This window comes from Sebastes fasciatus, chromosome 11, assembly GCF_043250625.1.
Source record: "Sebastes fasciatus isolate fSebFas1 chromosome 11, fSebFas1.pri, whole genome shotgun sequence".
NCBI lineage: Eukaryota > Metazoa > Chordata > Actinopteri > Perciformes > Sebastidae > Sebastes > Sebastes fasciatus.
In genome coordinates, this window is record NC_133805.1 from 6,081,630 (window position 1) to 6,102,741 (window position 21,112).

Here is a 21,112-nt window from a genome sequence, read left to right on the forward strand (position 1 = left end):
GTTCATTTTGGCGTATCAGCGGCATGTTATCAATCGATAGTCAGACAACGGACGCTACATGATGACCGTGAATGCATCCGGTCCGTTAGCTCAGAGTAGCAGGTGTCATATTTCACACACGGGACGAGAGAGAGTTGACAGACCGAGAGATGGCGGAAGATTTGTTGTCGAAGCGAAAAGCAAACGCACCTATCTGGCAATATTTCACGTTTAATCCCAACGCTATAAGGGAACCTTAATAACGTTAATGAAGCTGTCACAGCCAGTGTGGACGGAGCAGCAGCGCCAGGTAAACCCCCGCAGCAAAAGTGCTACCGGAGAGGCCAGACACACCGCCACCCGACGGTAAAGATCAGAGTCAGCGCTCTGCACCGTCACATCCCTACCTATGACCATTACAGGCATAGTAGAAAAAAAGTACCGTCAGGATTCTTTAATTTTGGCATCGACTTGGTACCGAAGTATCGGTTCTCGTGACATCCCTACTCTCTGCAGGGATCAACATCCCATCAGAGAAAGCATCACTCCCTCTTCACGTGCTCTACATACTGTAAACTCTCATGGTGACTTACCACTCTTGGTGTCCTTCCCATCCAGTAAGGGTCGGTAGTCGCTCTTGGAGACCGTCTCTCCCACCTTGTCATCGTAGCTCTCTTTCTCCAGCGAGGCCACAAAGTCTCTCTTCAGCAGGGCCTCAGCGGGGGCCCCACCTGGGACCCCACCTCCACCCCCACCCAGAGCATCTCGCAGGCTCAGGTCCATAGTCCTGTTGCTGGAGAGAAAGAAGGAGAGGTGTGATTACATTCATTATCCTTTTGCTTATTGCTCTGTGTTCTCCTTAATCCACTTCACGGTTTCTCTTCACAGTCATATTGCCTACTGTGTCATAAATAGAACCGTAGCTTTCTCCTCACAGTGAGCATCACATTTATTATTTGTATGTGACTGAGCCTCTAGATTCAGGTGAGAAGACAGATCACAGATGCTTCCTGATAATAAAAATCATCCAAGAACAGAACCTGGATTGTGTTTTCTTTCCTCTGTATCTCTGCTTTCACTGGTCTACATATCTCCTCTCTCTTAATTCAGCTCAGTTACTTGTAGACTTAAGAAAAAGAAAAAAAAGACTATGTATATAATCTACGTTCTTTATTAAAGACACTAAGGTATGCCTGGAAACATGATGAGTGTGTTGTGCTTTCCCTTTACTACTATCTTGGCGCTCCTCCTGATACTACAGCAGCTGTTTAACATCAGTCAGGTACTTCTCCTGATATGCAGTGGTCAATACGAAGCTGAATAAACAATGGCCTCTGAATAAGTAATGCAATGAAGCGAACATAAATCCATTAAGTATGTAGAACACTAGATAACCATGAACTTCTCATATAAATACTGCAAATGATTTCTCATTCTAAAACAATCCAATCGAAACATGTAGTTTTATAGCCGGGATGTGCTGATCGAGGGAGAGAGAACGTGAGTGTTGGCACCGGGCAGCAGGATGGTGATGTTGTCCTCACGTATTGACTCGCCGCTGTCCCGCCAATGTCAGGCGTCAAGATGCCACCAGCGTGTGGACTGACACAGAAAACAATGGGTGCCAGTGTTCTGGTCATACACTGATAGTGTGTGTTGCCATCAAGGTTGTTTTTGCTAATAAAGCGAGAGAGGGGAATATAAAAGAGAGTCTCATCGTGTGAAAAAACAGTCAGTTGTCAGACAGTAACGTTAATATTGCCGTTGCTTAGCAGCGGTGTTCTTCACGACTTAACCACTCGAACGCCGAGCATATCGTGTACACGACTTCCCGTGTTGTAAACAGGAGCTTACGAGTTTCATTTGAAGGCACCAATAGATACATAAACTTAACCTTATCTACAGAAAGCCAAAACAGAAACAACAATAACAACTTAGTTAATATATTTCTAAATAAATATATAATTCACTTTTCATTACAACAGTTAAATGTCACAAATATAAACAAAGCTTAGACAGCATGACCCCTGAACAAACTCCTCTTTCTCTCTGTCCTGTTTCTGTTTGTCCCTCCATCCCTCCATCCCTCCACCCCTCCATCCATCCCTCCACCCTCCCAGCAAACAAGCTGCCATTGTCTTACAACTGTACCACACACACACACACACACACACACACACGCTCTCTACTTCTATCTTTGTGAGGACACTCACTGCCATGATGCATTCCCTAACCCCCTTACCCTGACCTGAACCATCACAACTAAATGCCTAACACCAATCCTAACCCTAACCTAAATCTAATTCTAACCCAAATCTGAATCCTCCAAACAGGCCAATGAAGAAGTGAGGACCGGCCAGAATGTCCTCAATTTCCCAAAATGTCCTCACTCTGAAGTAGAGCTGCGAAAATGAATCGGTTAGTTGTCAACTATTAAAGGGGACTTATAATGAAAAACTCATTCAGTGCTTGTGCTCATCCATCTGGGTATCTAGAGTGTCCACAAACCCACAAAGTTTTTGAACATTAAAGCATGTAAACATGTTCTAGTAGAAACCCAAAATACAAGTATGAACCTGGAAATGAGCACGATATGCCCCCTTTAAATTAATCACCAACTACTGATTTTTTGAGGAAAAGAAAAAGGTCAAAATGATCTAATGCAGCTTCTTAAAAGTGAATATTTTCTGGTTTCTTTACTCCTCTATGACAGTAAACTGGGGATGCACCGATACCGATACTGGATCGAATATGGGGACGATACAATTCTATGTCTATATACTATCAACATTATATACTGTCATTTTAATTCCTGTTTAAGTTTTGACCAATTTGTTGCTGCATTAAAAAAAGTTTTACACTTGTAATTTTAAAGAATTTTTACCAAGTTGCTGGTCTATGATTTATTATTTTAATAATAAAGAACAATTAAATACATTTATATCAATGTATATTGGTCACATTCATCGGATCGATACTCGGTATCGGATACCCAAAGTCCAGGTATCGGTATCAGGACTGAAAAAGTCAGATCGGTGCGTCCCTAAAGTAAACCGAATATCTTTGAGTTGTGGAGAAAACAAGACAGACCAAACAACTGATCGATTAATCAAGAACATAATCGACAGATTAATCGACAATGAAAATAATCATGTTAGTTGCAGCCGTACTCTGAAGGTCTGAAACTCAAATTCGTCCTCACAAAGAAGTACACACACACACACACACACACACACACACACACACACACTGTGGCCAGTAGCCAGTATGAGGACATACAGTACAGTAGAGAGTCAGCAGGCCTCGAGTGGAACTGTAGGCCATTGTTTCAGAGGAAGGACACAGTACAGTGGACACCTCACACAACACTTTCACTTTGGGTTTCTACCTCTTTAACAGTCTGGTTCTCTGTTTTCACATCGTTTCTCTCTATTACTCTGTTGCAGCTGCGTCTATTTCTCTCAAATACATTTCAAATTCTGGTGACTGAAAAGCTTTACAACACACATTTAGTCTTCTAATCACACAGCACTCTCTCAGACTCACACTCACTCACAATGCACTCAATAATTCCATCACTCCGGTACAAAAACGAACCAATCCCAAATAGAGGCTTCCTAAACTCTATTACCCTCTTAGCGTATTATTCTGCAATATTCATCGCTCCATTGGAGAGGTTTCATAAGCCAGACTATTCAGTGGCCTGGAGCTGCTGCTCTTTGTTTTCTCTCACTCATTCTGCCTCTTCATTACTCTCAATAGCACTGGAACTCTGTATGACCTAAGAGGTTTTGAATGTATAAAACAACGTATATAATTATCATGTGTACGGGTTTGTCTCAGAGAATCATCACCCGACTAAATAAAGCTTTTTGGTTTAGTTTCAGAAGCAGCAGTCTGCAATGAAAAAGCTCTGATAAACCAACTGTAAACTACCGCTCCGTCTAGTGACAAGCTGCCAGTTAACCTGTAATCCAGAATTGATGTTATATTTATGTGACAATGTATATATGTTTACATGTATGTGTATAATTTTTTCCTTATAAAAAAAATAGTGAAACACAGTTAGAGACTAGCAGGTAAACATAGTGGAGCATTTATTTATACTTGGGTGCCAATGCGATTTGAATTGCGATTTTGAAGTATTGCAATTCGATAATAGGATTTAATTTGATTATTGTTCACTTTTTTAACACTAGACATGGGAAAAAGTTGAATCATACACTTCTAAGAGCTTTTATTTTGAAAAATCTCTAAATTGATACAGTAAAGGTGTTTGATTTTCAGCATGTATGTAGTCAGAGATGTCCTGAAGTCAAATATGTCAGTCATTGTCAGGCATTATTTATAAAAGAAAATTCCAGCAACCGAAAAAATCAAAGAATAAAGACATTTCAATCACTAATTAGTGGTATTTTCTTTTTAATGTATAAGGGACATGTAATGTTTTATACTTCTGGTGAATATAATCTAATCAATCTTATTTCCATATATGTATTTATACTTCAGTGGAAGTTGCAGTTTGTGCAGAAATAAATGCTGCTCCTTAAGACCAACCGAGGTTTGACTGGAGTGGCGGGGGTTAACTCCGGAGCGAGTAACGCTATCGACTCCGGCCCAGGAGACCAAAACTACGGTGTGTCCCCTGTGTCTTCTGACCACGGTCGGGAGGCTGAAGCAGGGTTTGCTAAGCTAAAATTACCGCCAAGCATGTGAAATACATAGTAATATTGTGATTTTTGCTGCTAATGTTGCTAAGGCTAATCAACACGATGCCTGTCAATCACGTTCAGTCAGTTTTGACCAATGCTCGCTTGCTTCTACGTAGCGCGAGCAACAGGACGCTGACTGTCGTTGACTTAACGGCCACAGGTGTCACTGTTAACAAGCAATTTCTGATTCTTACGTTGAGTCCCTTTAATACAGCTTTAAAGCAGATATGACTGAGTCACTGAGGCCAAACCAGCATCTAACAGCATATTTTTAAATCAAAATCTACTCATTTCAATCTGTGGATTTGTAAATTGGTGCGTATTCTCACGTAAAACCCAACTTTGGTCAACTTCGACATGATAAGTGTATAATATCAATGTTACACACAAGCATTATGATAAAGCTGTGTGTGTTTGTGTGTATGTGTGAGAGAGAGATGATGATGACGATGATGATGACGACGATGACGATGATGATGAGGGTTGTTGGGTGCAGACAGCTGTTGCACTCTGAGGGATTAAAAACCATCTCTGCACCCACAATCCCCTGCTCCAGCATCCGCCACCTCTCCCTCTCTGAACCCAGCCTTCTGCTACATAATCATCTCATCCTCCAAAACACTGACAGCTCTCACGCAAAGCATACACACACACACACACACACACACACACACACACACACACACACACACACACACACACACACACACACACACACACACACACACACACACACACACACACACACACACACACACACACACACACACAGATTGGCAGGAAATCAAACACACAACTGTTCCATGAAAATACAAGAGAGATTTGGTGGATGATATTTGTGCGTGTGTGAACATGATGAAGCATCACCTAAATTAAGCTCCATCAGCAGCCCGTCACTGGGCTGTGATTACTTCCGATTCTGTGGTAGCTTATACTAATGTTTTTACATTACAGGGAAAATAATGTTACAGAAACAAGTTCTAGTAAGACCAGCACAGTAAGTATAGATACATTATCATGTCCTTTATGTTGAAACAAAGTACTTTATGGGGATTCTCGCCATGTCACATTCAATTTGTATGTCTGATGCTAAACTAAACACATCAACTCTACTTGAAATAACTGTTTTCCAGTAGCACGCAATATTCAGTAGTGTACATTCACATCAAATGTGCGTTTACTGTTAATGGTAGCCACCTAAAAATAAGGTCCACCTAAAAAAAAGATTATCAGTTTAAGTGTACGCCGTGAGACTGCTATACAGTCTATGTTTCCGACAGGGAACTGAAGTCGTATACTATCTACAGTATGCTCTCGCCAAAGCCACCAGACTCCATTGAAAAATACAATAATTTTACCTCACAGAACGCGGGAGCTGCTGGTCTACCGCTGCCTCGATCCGTTAGTTAGTTTGTGTTATTGTGTGACTTTGGTGTTTTAAAGGGTTAGTTTGGATTCACCAAAGTCACACAATAACACAAACTAACTAACGGATCGAGGCAGCGGTAACTCCCGTGTTCTGAGAGGCAAAATTACAGTTGTTTTTTAAATGGAGTCTGGTGGCTTTGGTGAGATGCATTGATGGATATAACGTCTTCAGTTCCCCATCAGAAAGGGCTGTCAGGCGGCGAGGTAAAGCGTTGAAAATATTCTAAATACAGCGTACACTGAAACTGATGTTGATTTTTATAGGTGTCTAAAATCGGTTCTGCTGCTGCCCCCGACCACAGCAGTACATTGCTTTGCTCCCGTGCTAGTGCTCCAAACTGGGTGCGTGCTGACCGTCATCAACTGTAGGTATTACACCGACTATGGACCTCATACAACCCACCCTTTAATATGTATGAGATATGTTAGTTACTGGTTTCAGACATGAGAAAATGAGCCTGATGCAAGAACATGTTTGTAATTTTATCCTAAATCCCTCTTAAAGTGAATATACTAGGGTTGCTGATATTACGAGTATTCTACATCGGATTTGCCAGACTTTCTAAACTGCACAGAATTGTTGTATTCAGATTAAGTCTTGATGATTCTGACGTCTAACTCAGTGTTTTCCTTCTGTGGAGAGAGGCAGACTATATGTACATGACTGGTACAAGACGTCGACGAGAAAACAGGCCACGAATTCTCTTAAATCACTCGTACGCAGTACGTACCACTTAAAGAATGAATCTGGTCGTATGAGCGTGAGGCCCATAGAGATGATGTGATTACTGTCCGTTCACCACAGTCTAGCGGCACACAGTGTGGAGAAATGGGCTCTTATGACCAGAAGACTGCCCACAACACTATCAACTACTGTCAAGGTGTCATTGAGCGATAGACCTCCGGTGACCGATCTGTCTGAAGATATAGACGTTTCTGAATTACTGAAGGCTGTTTTTACTCCACTGTACGATACGAGTTGGCTTTACAGCTGAGCCGGAGGTCAGTTCAACTCAGTGATGAGTCACAGTACAATATGTAAGTCTGTGACAACGATGTAACAACAGTGATTGGAGAGGTTAGCGGCCTCGGGAAGCTACTCCCTCCTCCATCTATCATGGTCAAACCATGAATCTGTGCTTAGTTTAGAAAACATTGTTGCCAAAGCGTAACATTAGATTTCAAGTTAGTTTGCCAATTCATGTAAATATTCTAGGGATGCATCGATATCCGATGCCGGATCGGATCAGATATCGGGCCAATAATAATCATAGCCACTCACATAGCTGGATCTGATTTCAGTGACAATGGGGCCAATCTATTACACTCAATTCTATTTTTATACACTGTATATATGTTATATACTAGAGTTTGAATTCTGCCATTATGAATCGCCCAAAGAACCTGATCTGGAGAGGGCAGAAATGAGTACCGGCAGCTTGTGAGGAGTGCCGGTGCGAAAGAAAGAAGTGACGTTACGCCAAAGAGTAGAATGTAGAAGTGCCGGTGTACTGCCTATCGTGTTACTTCAGGCTGGCGAAAAGTAATTACTGAGCGGTAATGCTGGAGATTTCCATTTATTTTTCTATTTAAAAACATGTATTTAACCAGGAAAAGCCTCATTGAGATTCAAAATCTCATTTTCTAGAGTGATCTGACTCCTGGCCAAGACAGTAGCAGCACATTAAACAAAGTTTCAGACGTTCCCATTACTGAAAAAAAAAATCGAAACTGTGTCACATTTTATTGCATTGTATTATAAACTAACTGATTTCTGCTGTAGAGGAGAGCAAAGACAAGCTGCCAACCTGACTAAAAAGACATTTAGCCAACAATAACCTCTGTGCTTCAAAGTACTTGTTGTTTCCTTTCCTATGTTATCACTGAAATGTCGGGACTTACAGCTGTATCACTTGAAAAGATTTAAAAAAGGTCAGGTTTTAGTGTGAGCTGGAGGTCTACCTCTGTAAAGAAGAGACTCGTGGGTACCCATAGAACCCATTTACATTCACATATCTTCAGGTCAGAGGTCAACGGACCCCTTTGAAAATGGCCATGCCAAATTTTCCTCGCAAAAATTTTGCGTAAGTTTGGAGCATTATTTAACCTCCTTCACGACAAGCTAGTATGACATGGTCGGTACCAATGGATTCCTTAGATTTTTTCTATTTACATATGATGCCAGTATCTTCACTATAGCTTTTAAAACTGAGCTACAACATCCAAAAGATCGTCGGATTTTTAAGAGGTTAATTAAAAATAGCAAGTTGCGTTAATGCGTTAAAACAAATTTTTATTAATTATCGTGTTAACTTTGACAGCCCTAATTTTTGGCAAAGATAGCTCCGATAAACCCGCTGTACACTACCGACACAGCACACTACACAGCAGAGGGAATAATAGACTGAAGGGGTGAGTTTATATAGAACACCTTTCCGACGTGTACAGCCATTTCTGTAACTTTCCGACCACTTCACGCCGTGATTGGTCAGCTTTGCAGAGGTGAGAAAAGAGCCACTTTTTATGTGAACAACCAAGAGCAATATATCACCACATTTAGTCTAATGGATTCACTTTATATGATTTCTAAATAAAGACGTCCTTATAATCAATGTGCAAAGTTGTCTAGTGCAGCCAATAGTCCAAGATTACAGGAACTATTCTTCTTACCTACACTCAGATGTGAAGATCAATATCCATTTAATCTGTGCGGTTAGTTGCTTCCTAAAAATGACAAACTGCTCCTTTCAGGGTCAGCGTGCTCGACGTCTACGATGACAAGGCCAGCAGACGCAGAGGATAAACGAGCAGCCTGATTTAGTAGTTAGGAGCTAACAATGTCGACAGCTGAAATGTGTCTGGGAGTCCATTAGCGAGCTCCGAAACGTCGACTCATCTCAGTCGAATCTGTTTGCACCGAGGCTACAGGCCTGCTGGAGAGGCTGCTTTTCTCTCCTTGTTCTTGTCTTTTTATATACTGTATAACAAAGACGTGAAACTGATGACAGGAGGATGGAAATAGTTTATATGGACGGTGACTAAACGTTAAAGATGAAGGGGACATAAAAGGAAATGCACCACCGAAGCTGTGACACAGCATCTAACGGGTTAACAAAATCCTGTCATGGCTGCCCAGCCAGTCGCCATGGTGACTCAGCAGCTCCTCGCTGTCTCCTCCTTGACGGGCACAAACTCCGACACACACACACATGCACAGTGTGTCTGTGATGAGCAGCAGTTTAGATTACTGCTGACAACACACTGTGTCGACCTATCCACACACACACACATATACATGCTCACACACACTTACACGTGGCGTCAGTACATGAGAGACAGTCAGCTTATTCAACAGACCGCTGACTAACTGCGCAGATCTGTCAAACGTGGCTCTGTGCTGTGTTTTCAAAGTGAGAGATGATCAAGGCAAGGAGATGGAGATGGAGATGGAGATGGAGATGGAGAAAACTCTCAGGAGTCAGTGAAGGGGACCAAACAATGGAGGTAAAATGAGAACAGTACAGAAATGGGATGTCACGAGAACCGATACTTCGGTACCAACTCGGTACCAAAATTGTAAAAATGTGACGGTACTCGTTTTCCTTGGTACCGAAGGTACCGAACGATGCCTGTAATAGTCATTTGGTACCGGAGCGGAGGAACCGGAGATGCGATTCTTCTGGATCTAATAGGGGCAGTATACGCTTAACAAGTGTTCTCATCTGCCGTGAAATGAAGGAAGAAGAAGAACGCCGTAACAGCACGGAAAAAAACAACAACACGAAACGTGAAAGATGAGAATTGCTGCAGCGCTACCTCCGCCTCAACTCGTTGAGAAAACAAATAGCAAGAGTCGGGTATGGAAGTACTTTGCGTTCGAGGCGGATTTACAAGGAGTAATAATAGACTCACAAAAACAAGTATGCGGTGCAGTAATGGTGCCGTCGTACTTTTCTTTCCAAAGGAGGAAACTTCCGCGTTGGCGGCCAGGCTACGTGCATATAGGCTCAGAGGTTACGCTTTAGCTGAGCAGTGTTCCTCTTAAAGAAATTTAACTAACCGTCAAGGCTACACCGGCAATGGAGATGCCACGTGGGGGACCACAAGAACTACGATTGGTCAGCATGGACTGCTTGTGTTTACTCCCACTGATGCCGGTGGAGATTGTTGAGAGTGACGACATCAGGAAGGAAGGTGCTGAATGCGAGATTGGGAGAATTTCTATTGCCTCTGCACAGCTCTCAACATGGCGACGGCTGATCAACAAAGCCTCATCAAAGAACGTACAGTATATTGCTAAGAAGTGAAAGTCAATTGTTCGTTCCATTGCAACATCACCCCCCAGCAGCAGAGCTACACCTCCGCCATTTTGGACTGAAAGCGACTACCGGACGCCAGTAAACCGTACAAAAGTTTAAAAAGTTAGATAAAATATATAAAGTCATTAAAATTAGCTCCACTTTTACCAGCTACAACATTAAAGTGATAATGCATCAATGATTGTAATCCAATAATATAACGTACATTATTCTGAAATGGGCCATTCTGCATAATGAGTACTTTTACTAGTTGCCAATTCTTTTGTACTTGTACTGAAATCTTGAATGAAGGACTTGTACTTATAGCAGAGTACTTATGCAATGTGGTATTGCTACTGCAACCTAAGTAAAAGCTCTGAGTACTTCTTCCACCACTTTACATACTGTATATATCCACATATGTTTACAGCAAAACCAAAACAAAGACCATGTATGTATCCATATAACATACAACAACACCTCATTTATAAACTATAATTAAAATGAACATGAATTTTAGTGCCATTTCAACATCACATCTTGCCATACGTATAGCCGACTACAATGTCTGTACCTGCCAAGTGTGGCGTTGTTTCTTTGACAGCTCTAAATCTGTCATGTTTTCTCAACATTTTTCCCCTCCAGTAAGTCAATTATTTGTAAAAAAAAAAAAAATTGGCTGTAATTGTTCTGCAATTTTTGCCAAACTTTCCAGGAAAATGATGACTGGAACGGCTGGGATGACACTCTGACAGTCTGACTATAGAGATATCTGAAACCATTCTTTCCAGTACATATAAACGTTGAACATTTCAGAGCTCAGAATCCCGTAGCGAAGTGTCAGTAAACACACAACACACTCTGACTGTACATACCAATACAAACATGGTGAATCCACATTATGCTCGAGAATGTAACAAGATGAACTGTGACTTGTTATTCTACTCTGAACCCTGAGCTTAAATCATGTGAACTCTCGCTGTTGTCCTGTGCATGTTTTAATGAGCCAAAGATAGTGGATGGAAGGGGACATTTTGTCCTTATCCTTCCCTCACTCTGCTGTCTGATGGCAGGTCTGATGTGAATCTGCTCTTAGCAGAACAAAAAAAGACCTTTTGCTTGTTCTCAAATCACAAACACGCACTGATGACAAAAGACACACGGCCATCCCATCCACCCTGGCTCTACTGTACCGTATGATGTCAGGTCTGATCTGGATCTCAGCCTCCAGCCTCAGCAGGAGAGAACGACCTTTGTTGTTTCCTCTGAACTCTCTGTTTGATGCGTTCACTGCATCTCTAGCGCAGTCAGGGTCATGATGGTACAGCACTGGATTTGTTTGGTATTTACTCGCTTCCGAAAAGTAATATCAGTATCAGTAATAAATGCTACTTTACTTACAGTTACTCACAATCATGCAAGGGGTATAAAAAGCCAGAACCCTAACCCTAGTGTTCGCGATACTTTAATAAATGAAGGTTGATCGCCGTCATGTCCCTTCAGACTTCCCCCGTCCAACACAGTGTCCGGATATTGTTTATCCAGACTTCTATACATATTTGATTGAATCCCGTTAGGCTAAATGTTGTCTGTAAATAACCAACGTGTTAATAGCCAACTGTTTGATCTACACAACAGCCTTTCGTAATTTTCCTCCTGTGACGGCGAGTTTCTTTCCCCCAAAAGGGAGCGCAGCCTCGGCGATGACGCCATGCTGGTTTGGTCTATAGCTCGGTCTTTTTTAGATTTATTGTTGGTGCAACCAACTACACAGTAACTCTTCAGCATAGTGTTATTAGTATTACTGGTTTGTTTAAAGTAGAAGTTTGGAGACAACTTCTTCTTGGGGACTTGTCTATGAGGGACTGAGGGATTGTTTTCCCCCAAAAGGGGGCGTGGTCATGAGAGCTTACTCTCCGGGCTGATGCATATCAACTGAAGGACCCCTTGCAGGGGAGAACATTTTCCAAGATACCCCTCATAATCTTATCACCGATTAAGCATATGCTTACTACCAACGGTACTCTTAGATTGGAACTATTTGCACTCTAAAACTTTACTAAAATTTTTCAAAGTAAATACTTTGAGAATCACTGCTGTAGCCTATATGTCGGGCTATGGCTGTAAACAAATATTCAAAACTCTAATATATATATTAGAATTGTAAAAAAAACAACAACAGACATTTAATTATGAAAGTTAATATTTGATTGTGAAAAAATAAAAAGCAGCACGACCGAACTGTCTGCCTCGGTCATTCTCGCGAACGCACTGAATGCAGTGCATGACGGGAGTCACACAACGCAACTTTCACTGACTGAAAATGAAATGTAATGTTAGGTCAAGCTAAATGAGGAATAATTCAACACCAATCGTGACGATGGCAGAGAGAGAAAGAGAGAGGTCTATAGTCTTTAAATTAAGTTTTACTATATATGACATTATTTTATTTGTTTATTTTGTAATGTATAAGTATGTAGATCCTTTAAAAGACATGTTTATTTTGAAATAAATAAAAAGTAGGAAATAAGACATGAGAACAAAACGTTGATCGATAATGACGAATCACTTCTGGTAACGTATAAGCACACCTTGTAAAAATCACTTGTTGGTTGAACTGGTGACAACTGGTAGATACTGTATATACAACCTGTGATGAGGGGTCACAATAACAATGCCAGAAAAACTGCGACCCACTAAATCCCGAGCCCCAAAGAAAAATATAAAAGATAACAAAAAACATGTTCTTAACCATTTTCTAACCTGTTTTTAGCAAGTTACGGTGGCACATATTCATTTCTGGTTACTTACAGCGAGTTCTGGCCCAACCAAACATCAACGACTGAAGTCTCAAAAGTACTTCTGGGTAATGTGCCTATTTAAAACCAAACCTGTGGTGTATGGCACCATTCACTGAAACACTGCCTGCTGTCCCAAAAAACAGCTTTGTTGTTTGGACTGAGTCAGTGAAGAGGTTCCCGGTAATGCTAGGGTCCGTCTCGCCAAGCAACGTCAGTGTGCTAGTGAGTGAACTTTGTGAGAGGCCTTTCATTTGCACAAAGGTGATTCACTTTTAACCAGGCAAGATCACCGTGGTAACCACAAGGTTACGCAGGAGCGTGTTCAAGCTGTATAACAGAGCCAACCTCCTCACCAATCAGCTTTCAGATGAAATGAAGTCACCATTCAACAAGAGTACTGTCTACAGATACATTCAGGAAGGAGAACACACTACACTAAGGACAGAATCTGTTACTAGCTGATAGAGCCTGATGATGGCCTGTTTGCAGGATGATGCCCCTCAGGGCTCAACATTAACACTTGCCCGCTTGCCTGGGGGCAAGTAAACTCTGTGTTTGGGCAAGTGGGATGCCTCACACTGATCGGGCAAGTGAAAAATAAATGTGATCTTTATTAGTAAAAACATGCAATCGCAAGATACGTATTAATGCTTTTGTTTGAGTGCCCAGAGTACGCTCCGCCACTCCGAGAGCAAGGCGCTCTGAATAACTGAATGGAAACGTTCAAATTTACCAGCGACCCAGTTTTGGCAGAGTGCGCTATAGCGCCCAGAGTGACTATTTCCGAATGCATCCATAGCGTGAAGCTACATTGTAAACAACAAATCCGTGTTGAAATCGGCAGAAGGAGAGCTAGTTAACGTTAGCTTTTAGCAGCCGGTGGGTAGCGCAGTCCGCACACGGGAGAAGTTTACCTACAGGACTTTCTGCCAGAACGGGTTTATGTTAACCCAAACCATGATCTTTTCCTAAACCTCACCAAGTAGGTTTGTTTCCTAAACCTACCAGAAGGACTTTCTGTCAGAAAACCCTGAAAGCAAACTTCTCTCATGTAAATAAGGCCTGGCTAGCGTTAGCGGATGTTCCACTGGGTTACATTATGGTGCGTTCAATCTCTGCTCAATAAAAATGAGTATTAGGCGTAGGTAAATTATAAAACTATCATGATGTGTTCAAAGGTAATCTTGTAAAATGTAGTTTTTGGAGAGAAACATGAATGAATCCAGTTGTTTGAAGAAGTTTTCACAGCAGTAAGAAATAGATAATAGAATTATGGGAATTATGACCTGTTTAACTTCCTAACATTGGCTCTAAGCAGCTTCTAATAATACACACTTAAAACTACTAATGCCAAGCTTCTGTAGAAAGCAACCAGAGTTGGTGATTGTTGAAACAGTGGAAAGACTGATCAAGACAGTCTGGATGAGTTTTATTTTGTTTCTGTCGAGTTTGAATGAAGTGCGTTTTACAATGATCAGGAAGGTTAAATTACTGTTTCTGACAATGGAGTCTCGTGGCTTTAAGGATAGCATATTAATTGTATTGTTTTGTACATTAATAAATTATGATAATTGCTTAAATATCTGTTGATTTTTTTTATTTTTAAATAGGCCTACATTTTCCATTTCGAGCAAGTAAAACATCTCATCTACTTGCCTGAAGGGCAACTGGCTGAAAAAGCTTAAAGGTCCCATATCATGCTAATTTTCAGGTTCATACTTGTATTTTGTGTTTCTTCTAGAACGTGTTTACATGCTTTAATGTTAAAAAAAAAAACTTTATTTTCCTCATACTGTTTGCCTGAATATACCTGTATTCATCCTCTGTCTGAAACGCTCCGTTTTAGCACATTTCGATGGAATTGTGTTGCTAGGCAACAGTTTGGGTCCATGTTTACTTCCTGTCAGCTGATGTCATTCACATACACTGCAACAGGAAGTAAACTGGGACACAGTTTAGAATGTTTATGTTTAAAACCGTGTAATGGTCTAAATATTGTAGATTTGTGACATCACAAAATTACCGAAGTCCTGACAGCTTGTTTCAAATGCACATTTTCTGAACACAGGCTGTGTGGATTTCTCTGTGGATTGACTGATTGATACTTTCACATTATTTATATAACACTTCAACCTGCTTTATAATAAAAACAACTTGAAAATAGCTCTCTTTAATGTCAAGCCCTGCCCCTACAGAGTGTTTGAATGCTGTGTTCCTTTTTTCTTTCAGTGATGATTTATTCTATCATAAATTTCAGGCCCTTAAATCCCACTGTGGCAATAAAAATGCCTTCTAACAGATAGCTCATAGCTTACATAATCCTCTAAGGTAATCAATAATGAATACAAATTACTACTGCACATCAAGTCCAACGAAAGTCTTGCAACAGATTGCACCCATATTCTCGTCAGCACAGTGTGAGGCCGATTTCACAATGTTCACAGACTCAAAGGAAGAAGACAATATTGCATCAATGAAGAGCAGTCCCACTGTGTCTTCATTACCAGGCAGGGGTGAGGCTATTACCTCGGCATTGATCTGCAATTTTCCTCTCGCTATCTTCTCTATCTTTGGCAGCAACATTGTTACTTTCCAACACGCACTAACATATTGTAATTGTCACCACATGAGCGTCACAATACAGTAAGTGTCATCCCACATTACCATTTCTAATGCATCGAGAAATATCTATTTACATTTGTATTAGAACAGATAATGGACCCAGTAGCAGAACAATAAAGGGTTGTTCAAGTTAAAAGGCACTTATGCTCCATGTCTGAGTTCTGAGTAACACTTAACAAACAGCTGTTGTGTAAGATATCAAAAAATGCATACACATATGGCGCATCAATTTTTAGATTGACGCTTCAAAGCTGCATTAATTGATTTTTTAGCCACTTGAGGGCAGCAGAACAAGCTGAAAACATAACATCTGACATATTATTTAATATCTTACACACATCCAGCATACACGGAGCAACATTAGCATTTATTTAAAGTTTCTGATGAAAACAATTTGTTGTGCCGCATTTCGTTTCGCAATCACGCTCTCGTTTTGCCCTGTTTTATAAATCCAGCGCACCCCTTTCCTTTACAGCAGTGAGCTTTTCCCCCGGTCGGCGGGTCAGGGACGGATGCTCCCTGGTACTGGCTGGCCCTCGCTGGGCGCATTTTCTCCGTGGTAGTGCGACGTAACCTGCTCTAGGTCGGCTTGAAAAGGCCTGGGGTGAAGGTGGCTCACGGCTACGAACCTCGCCGCTCCCCGGGGGCCGTGGACTTAGTGCTTACTGTGCCCTCGGGACGGTGCCTGTGATCACGGTGCAACTGTCAACCGGGGCAGACTGACCAGTGCGTGGTCTGCAGCGATGTCGGCAACCCAGAGAACCCATTTTCATTCAAATATCTTGAGGTCAGAGGTCAAGGGACCCCTTTGAAAATGGCCATGCCAGTTTTTCCTCACCAAAATTTAGCATAACTTTGGAGGGTTTTTAGCCTCCTTTGCGACAAACTAGTATGACATGGCTGGTACCAATGCATTTATTAGGTTTTCTAGTTTCACATGATACCAGTATCTTCGCTCTAGCTTTCAAACTGAGCCTGCTACAACCTAAAAATCGCTAGTTGCGTTAATGCGTTAAAGAAATGTCCTGTAAAAGTAGCTGATTATAACTGACATTGTTATATTGTAAAATACAGTAAATGTTGGATTTGTTGGATGACTGGTTGGTGGAAACCTAAGTGACTCTGAATGGCTGACTGACCTGGCAAGTGGACTGTAAATGTTGAGTATACCTGGTTGGATGGACCAGTAGCCTGACTTCCTGCCTGCTTGGTTTGTAATCTGAGAGGGATTGCATGTAATCCCACCAATCTCTAAAGCAGAAATCGTGGCATCATCATCACAACTGCCATGCATTAGAACATCTCTGATAATCCATCTAGCTTCCTGCTTGTAGTCTTAAGCAATCATCAGCCTTTTTTTCCATTTTATCATGCTATATCTATGGTTCAAACATTCAAGGATACCACAGGAGCTGCCACGCGGAATCCATGGTTACCTCCCAATTCCTCCAAATTTTTATTCCACTATAATTAGGACTGCAGAAATTGCATCCGATTTTCTGTACTGTGGGGTCACATTTTCTGACGACAGCCGTCAGAAATGGTGACCTCATGTGTTGCTGGCTCTGAGATTTAGGTGGTCACAGATTTCGATGCAAAACCGGTAAGCAGCACAGTCCTGCACCGAGCTAACAGCTAACTAGCTCTCCTCCTGCTGATTTCAACACAGATTTGTTGTTCACAATGCAGCATTATCAGGAAAAAAATAGGAGTACGTCCCCTGGATTTGTCGATAGTGAGTTTAGTGCATCCCAAACACATTTACTATCATCCCCGGGATGACGGGACGCCGTTAGTCTCGAGCCCGAACGGTACCTGCGGTACTGAAGAAAAACAAGTACTGTCACATTTTCCGAATTTTTGCACTGATGTGGTGAGCTCGTGACATACCTAGAACAGAGGATCCGAAAACGGAGTAAATCCCTGATGTCCCTGACAGCTAAACTATATCAACAATCCATTTACAAACTCTCAGACAACTCGTGCAGCATAACCCAAGTCTTGTTTATCCAGTAGTATGCTCACTACATCCCAAACACATGCATTTTCACATACTATTTAAAACATTTCCGCCACTACCATCTCTTCCAAGCATGAGGCGGTAGTGGCGGAAACGTTTTTGACGAAAATGCATGTACCCTTCTGCACATACTACTGGATAAACGAGACTTGGATTATACTGCGCGAGTTGTGTGAGAGTTTGTAAACGGATTGTTGATATAGTTCAGCTGTTGTTAAACCTGGCATCCATTTACTTCCGTTTATCAACGATTTACTACGTTTCTGGCCGTTTTCGGAAATCTCAGTTCACCCTGGGGGCGAGAAAAAGTTTCCTTCAAGAATTCAAGGTAGCACGCGGTGAGTAATTGATATGACAAAAATGAGTATTGGGCGAAGGTAAAATCCGACATTATCACGATGTGTTCAAATGTAATCTCGTAAAATGTAGCACCTGGCGAGAAACTTGAATAAATCCAGTCTCAGAGAGCCAGCAACACACAAGGTCACCATTTCTGACGGCTGTTGCCAGAAAATGTGACCCCACTGTACAGAAAAACACACAAAACTAAATTGTGGAAAAAAACATAAATGTATTTTGATATTTTTATTTTCACAAAACTCCTCATGTGTTGCCGGCTCTCTGCGGTCACAGATTTCGGTGTAACACCGGCTGCTAACAGCTAACGTTAACTAGCTCTCATCCTGTCGTCTTCGACAAGAGGTGCCATTGATTTACATTATGATGCATTCAGGCTCTATTCATTAAAATGAGTAGCGGGCGAAGGAAATGTTATCTTTCATGATGTGTTCAAATGTAATCTTGTAAAATGTATTTTTGTTTTTGTAGAAACTTGAATAAATCCAGTTGTTTGAAGGAGAGCAATATAAAATAGATAATAGAGAGGGAATTATAACCTGTTTAACTTAATAATAAAAACAAGTATGCAGTATGAAGTACATGGGATTTATTGTTTTACTTTTGTTTTTCACCATGGTATCGAGAATCATGGAATTTCACTGGTATTGGCACTACTACATTACTGGTATTGTGACATCCCTACTCTGTTCACCACGCATACACGCGAGAAAAACAAAGTTTTCTTCAAGAATTCAAGGTAACACGCGGTGAGTAATCGATGTACAAATAGGTCATTTTAAGGGTGTAGTATACCTTTAAGATGTTCCTGCCAAAGTAACGATAGTATTCCTACAGCATGTACAGTACGTCTGTACATGTGGCAGCCCATCTATTAACGATGCATTAATTATCCTCAAACACCGCATGTTGAATTTCACATGTGAAAATGAGAAAGAGAGGAAGAAGACATGCGCATAGATAGAACAATGTGTACTAATCCACAAAGGATGCAGTGTGTGTGTGTGTGTAGCTGTGTATGTAGAGTGGGGAGGATGGGATGGAGGGGGTATTATTGTATAACGACAGGCTTAGTCCCATACACAACATCACAGACTCTTCCTTTAAACTGGTGTATAGGCTCTGTCTGTAACATCAGGGGGAAAACAGGCCTTTATATAAGAAGGAGAAGGAGGCCTGCTCTGCTCTGGAGCTGCCTTTAAGAAAACTACACCCCCCTGTAGTAAATATAATAGAGACAAATATCACTTAAAAATAATCATAATCTATATAGGTTATTATAGTCCCATATAGAAAGGTTAAAGAGAGCATTAGATGCAATGAGGCCAGTCATTAGTGCCTGCTGGTGGAGCACTAGGAGCTCATGCAGGGACAGTTTAGAGGAACATGTTAGGTTTTCCAGCAGCAGGAGGATGGGGGTCGAAACCATCCAGACTGCGGCACCAGCACCATAACAAAGAGACACGAATCCACAGACCCCTGCAAGAGAGAGACACAGATCCCCCCCTCCCACCACCACCATCACACCATCACACGCCCACCAACCCTCTACTACCATTGTGATGGGAAACATCGACCACAATGTCAAAATGTAGCCTTGTCCATCATGCACAACATCCTCACCACCATGCTAAATATAGGCCCATATCTATGCATGCCACTGCAGACCTCGATCAGGCCATAAATATGACATGAATATCATCATCATTCATGCACCAGAGAGGATGGCGCAGGAGGATGCAAGCAGGGTTTAACATCGCCATGATGACACACTGAATCTGATGGTAAAATAATCATAATAATAATAATAATCCACTCACCGTTTTGATGTGCACCGTGTCTGTCACAGAGCGTGTGTGTGTGTGTGTGTGACAGTCGGAGTGTGTGTGAAGGTGAATATGTGTCCACCTTTCTCTGCTTGCAGAGCAGACTGGTACCAGGACGCAGAGACAAGTCCCGCCCCCCTCTTTTTCACCAGGCAGCCAATCAGAAACCAGGAGCACAGTCTTCTCATGTGAATCTGCATCCAGGCTGCTGCTGCTGCCTTCAGGGGCTGCAGGAAACATGAAGCTTTCACTTCATTTGTTTATGTAAGATGTGATTGGCATTGGTTTAAAGCTGCAGTAGGCAACAAGTTTTTGGCATCATTTGGAAAAAAGAAATCCATAATAACCTTTCAGCATGTTTGAAGTGTTCTGAGAGATACTACTGCACCTCCTCATGGCTCTGTTTTCAGGCTTTAAAATGTCTAGTTTGTTGATGGGAGACTTTGACCAATCACAGGTCATTTCAGAGAGAGAGAGCGTTCCTGTTGGCTGTGTTCCGGCTTGTGGGCGGTGCTCGGTATTTCTTCAACTGATCTCAACATGGTTGCCGGGTCACAAACGTTCTCATTTTACAGCTAAACCGTACACTACAAGATGTTTCTGAAAACATTTCAGGGGAGAAATAGGCATTACAGTAACAGAATATTGATTCATATTTGATCAGCGGTGCCTAGTTTGACTTTTTGATCAGAGTTCCCGAGTGATTGACAGCCGGCTCTCATAGATGATTCCTCGAGATTTAAATAAAGGTTGAATGAATGAATGAATTAATGGATTTCACACATTTGCAGTAAAGCAAGGAGGAATAACATGTTATTTCTAACATGGACACAAGGTGTTCAAAGACCAAGACAGACGAATACATATAAAAATGAATTTGAAACCCAAATTTTTAGTACAATATAACACAAAGAAAAATATCCATATTTCACAATAAAAAAAAGAAAGAGTTAGCATTTTAGCACTTCGGTTCCCTCTTTTGGAAGTCAATGGTTTTTTATTGTTTTTTTTGTTAGATGCCTGAAATAAAGTCTGTGGTCAACGCAAGCTGAAGAGATTTTAACGTTTT

At 41.4% G+C, this 21,112-nt stretch overlaps 1 protein-coding gene across 4 annotated transcripts in view; it reads right to left on the reverse strand.

Annotated features, from left to right (window-relative positions):
• The window catches only part of LOC141776544 (uncharacterized), a 98,293-nt gene extending 78,097 nt beyond the window's left edge, over positions 1 to 20,196 (reverse strand). For all 4 annotated transcript variants that reach the window (XM_074650198.1, XM_074650200.1, XM_074650199.1 and 1 more), the window contains exons 1-2: positions 20,038 to 20,196; positions 573 to 772 (exon numbers count right to left, since the gene is read on the reverse strand). In XM_074650198.1, the coding sequence (XP_074506299.1) occupies positions 573 to 762 (190 nt within the window). In that variant the 5' untranslated portion in view covers positions 763 to 772; positions 20,038 to 20,196. The remainder of the gene's footprint in view (positions 1 to 572; positions 773 to 20,037) is intronic.
• Positions 20,197 to 21,112: the final 916 nt, after the last annotated feature.